At 34.2% G+C, this 3609-nt stretch overlaps 1 protein-coding gene across 1 annotated transcript; it reads right to left on the reverse strand.

Annotated features, from left to right (window-relative positions):
- Positions 1-1268: 1268 nt before the first annotated feature.
- On the reverse strand, positions 1269-3253 carry LOC136987154 (uncharacterized). Its single transcript, XM_067284841.1, has 3 exons — positions 3099-3253; positions 2021-2062; positions 1269-1937 (listed from the first exon to the last, which is right to left on the reverse strand). The coding sequence occupies exons 1-3, from the start codon at positions 3117-3119 to the stop codon at positions 1335-1337; spliced, it is 666 nt and encodes a 221-aa protein (XP_067140942.1). The 5' UTR covers positions 3120-3253; the 3' UTR covers positions 1269-1334.
- Positions 3254-3609: the final 356 nt, after the last annotated feature.

A 3609-nucleotide genomic window follows, 5' to 3' on the forward strand; every position in this document is an offset into this window, starting at 1 on the left:
TAATGGACAAAATGGTGAATTGCATGGCAAGTACTTGATCGATCGATGAATTGATTGGTTTTGATCAACGTGGGCACATTCCGGACTTATCGATCCCTCTTGTGATCCTTAAATCACAAGTTTTCAAAATCTTTTCAATGTTTACGTATAAAATAACTTTGCTATTATTCGGAGCGAATTTCTAATTAAATAAATAGCGCACTTTTTTTTTATCTCCTCCAGCAGCATCTTGCCCCCCATCCACACTTTTCGCACAGGATATTAATGTGTGGTCCTCTTCCCCAGTTTGGGTTGATTATACTGCTCTTGTCGTCGAAGTCGTCACCGCCGCCATTCATTCTATCATTTTTCAATTTAAATCTAAAATATAGAAAAATTTAATTAATTAATTTTTATTTTGCACACAGGTCCTGAATATCTAATGCCTATTTAATGTGATTATCTCTTGCACGGAATCAGTGTGATAAGACAGACAGCTGATGCAAGGTATGCATTTTAATATTAGATAATTAATTAATTAACCTTGTTTTTTTTTAATTGAATAAAAGTGATAATTTTAAGCTAACTTAATAAATTTTTAATTAAAATCACGAGCAAAAAAACATTCAAATTTCTCTTAAAAACAGCGAAAGACACCGACCTGTTAGCTGCTATTTCCACCATTTTTTCTAATAATGTAGGATCAAACCAGGGTTTACGGATATGCAAGCAGATTTTGCACTTCATTAACCACCATTTATGTATGCAAGCATTATACAAATCGACAGTGATCCACGAATATCTGGATTTCCACTTGCGATTACACAATATACATTCGAAACATCCGGTCGAATGCACATCCTGAAATCTTTGATTATAGGGCACGTTGGAGGTATTCAAATCGACCTGACGTAAGACACTCCTGACGATTTCTCCACTGTTTCTGTATTGTTCGTCATCCATATCGAATAAAGACATACCTCTTTAACGACCACTAAACACGAAAATCAACTGTGCAAATGTTTGACGTCATAACGGCAAACACCGTTTTCTGTGTTTAAAACAAAGCTGATTCGCAGGTTGATTACACTGTTATCTACACTCAGATTTTCAGGAGTGCTGATAACTTTTTTTACGTCGATACAGCGCAAAATTATTAAAAATAAACAATATCGATCCCTTCCCTCGTGTGTTTAGTAATAAGAGGAAGTGTCTGTAGACACTTCCTCTTATTACTAAACACTAATCAATGTTACGAAATAACAAGGTGGACTTTTTTTGCACTGATTTTATTACCTGCAATACGAATATTTATTGTTCGAAACTCTATAAAGTCGATCTTTATTGTGCATAAATTATATAACGGGCATAATTTTCTCTTCTGATATTGTAACATACACGTTTCTTCCACCCTTATCGTCGGTTTCTTCCGTCACAATTGCACCGTAAGTAGACGAATCGTCGTACGTTTTCGGTTTCCTCCTCTTCTTGAACTGGGCTTCGATTCTGTACGCATCGGAATCGCTCTCTTGCGTTCGATTACCGCTGTCCAGTGCACTCGTATCATTCTCTACAGCAGTGGAGTGTTCGGATATTCGAACTTCCGGCATGATTACTTCATCCTGCGATTCGGTTACTCTAATTTCTCGAACGTAACGCTTGATTTTTGGGTGGTATTTCATTTTATCGTTAGGTAGCGACACGTGCCTCCCTCTTCCCTTGGGAACGTCCGTTTGTCGAGACGTCAAATACGATATCGATTCGGAACTGCTTTTCATCGAATGGAAACTAGGACATGATTCGGAATTTGGTTTAAAGTAAAATTTTGCATCTATAACTCGAGTTAACTTCCAATTGTCTTCGTTTTCAAGATAACGAGACTCTGTTTTATACATTTTATGCGATAGATAAGATCTGGTGTGACGTTTCTGCTTTCTAATTCTATCGTTTAGTGGTTTCTAAATTGTAAATTAATTAAAATGTTTTGCAAATATTCAAGAGATTTATGGAATTTATTTTTTAAAAAAAACATATTCTTTACCTCGTTCATAAATAAGCCGAGAGTAGGCAACTTCACTCCGTCCTAAAAAAAACAAAACAAAACAATTAAACCTCTAATATTAAATGAACCAATATAAACTGGAGAGGTTGAGTAATCCTTTCTTTTCGTAGGGACCGTTCGTTTGTCGAAACGTCGCATATTCTATAAAACCCGTTTTATCTACGTTATACATAATAAATGAGTGTGGAAAATACCATAATGTAATATCTTCAATGCTAGTATCAGGGCCTAGAGAGGCCCGACGAATTTGTATCACGTCTCCGAAAGCAATAAAAAATTACAAAGTTTGATTAAGAAAACTTTAATATACTAAATTTTAAAAGGCCCCTCTATGGTAGGCCTTACTGGCATCCTGCTAGGCCTTTCGAAAATGAATTTTTTTTTTAAACAATACAGTAAACAATATATATTGTATCAGTTGATTAACTTTCATTGTTCCGATTGTAATTGCTATAATTAAAATTGATAACGATTTGGTTTGAAAGTTAAATTCTAATGATAAAACGATATTTAGATTATTATTTTCGTCTCCAGTAGATAAAATAATCGTTATATTTCATTATTATTTGCATTCTCATTTGATATTTGTAGTTTAAATTACACAAATAAGCTTGAAATGAGACTGAACACTGATCGTGGGTTCGTGTCCGACAGATGGTTCTGCCACGTGGACTTTAGAGGTTTTATTCACGTGTCTAACAACTTAATAGAATCCTAACCTTAGAAAGTCCTCCCTTGACAGAACTTAGGATTTTGATGCCATCACTAATTCTTTCAACTGCGATTTAGTTTTTACAATGATTAATTGACTTTATGGGCCACTCCTTGTATAAAATATTATTATTATTATATATTATTAATAAAAGACTTCAAAAATATATACGAATTTGTATACATTTTTAGATTACCCTTATTGTAATTACATAGAAATACAGTTGGACCTCCAGTAACTACTACTAGACAGCAGCCATTTTTTTTTTCTTTTTGTTTAACAATAGTCGTTCAGAAGTTTGACTGTATTACATTTGTTAAATAAAAGAATACGATTATTTGTTACCTTTGATAGTAAAATTCCCATATTATACTTCTGATGTTTCTAAATGGGTAATTTAGAGTGAAGATCGCCACTAATGATAAAATTCAAACTTGAAAATTTAGTCTCTCGATATTGCTTGGAACGTTATTATTTAGTTAACTCATCACAATGCTGTCTTTCTTTATTGTTACATTATAATTGCTTCAAAACGCTGTCTTTTACAAAATTTTAAGTTAAATTTTAGTTAAGGTAACGTTTTTTCGCTAAAAATCAGTAATTTGATCCGTAAGAAATACCTTATAGATTAGTCAAACCTCGATGTAGTTCTAATGAATAGCTGTGAACACCCGCCATTAACCGAGTGGATAAAACTACTAAACATTAGTAGTAGGCCACGAGTTTCCCTTCGTTCGCGTGTCCAACATCTAAATAGTGGCCCTTTTCCGTAGCAAGTCCTCGCGAGAGGTATTTCCTTGGCTGATTTCCAAGTGTTGTGTTGCCTTGACTGGTCAAATCGTTGTGGGTCTGGCCG

The sequence above is a fragment of the Centruroides vittatus genome, unplaced genomic scaffold, assembly GCF_030686945.1.
Source record: "Centruroides vittatus isolate TY-2023 unplaced genomic scaffold, ASM3068694v2 scaffold_1478, whole genome shotgun sequence".
Lineage (NCBI taxonomy): Eukaryota > Metazoa > Arthropoda > Arachnida > Scorpiones > Buthidae > Centruroides > Centruroides vittatus.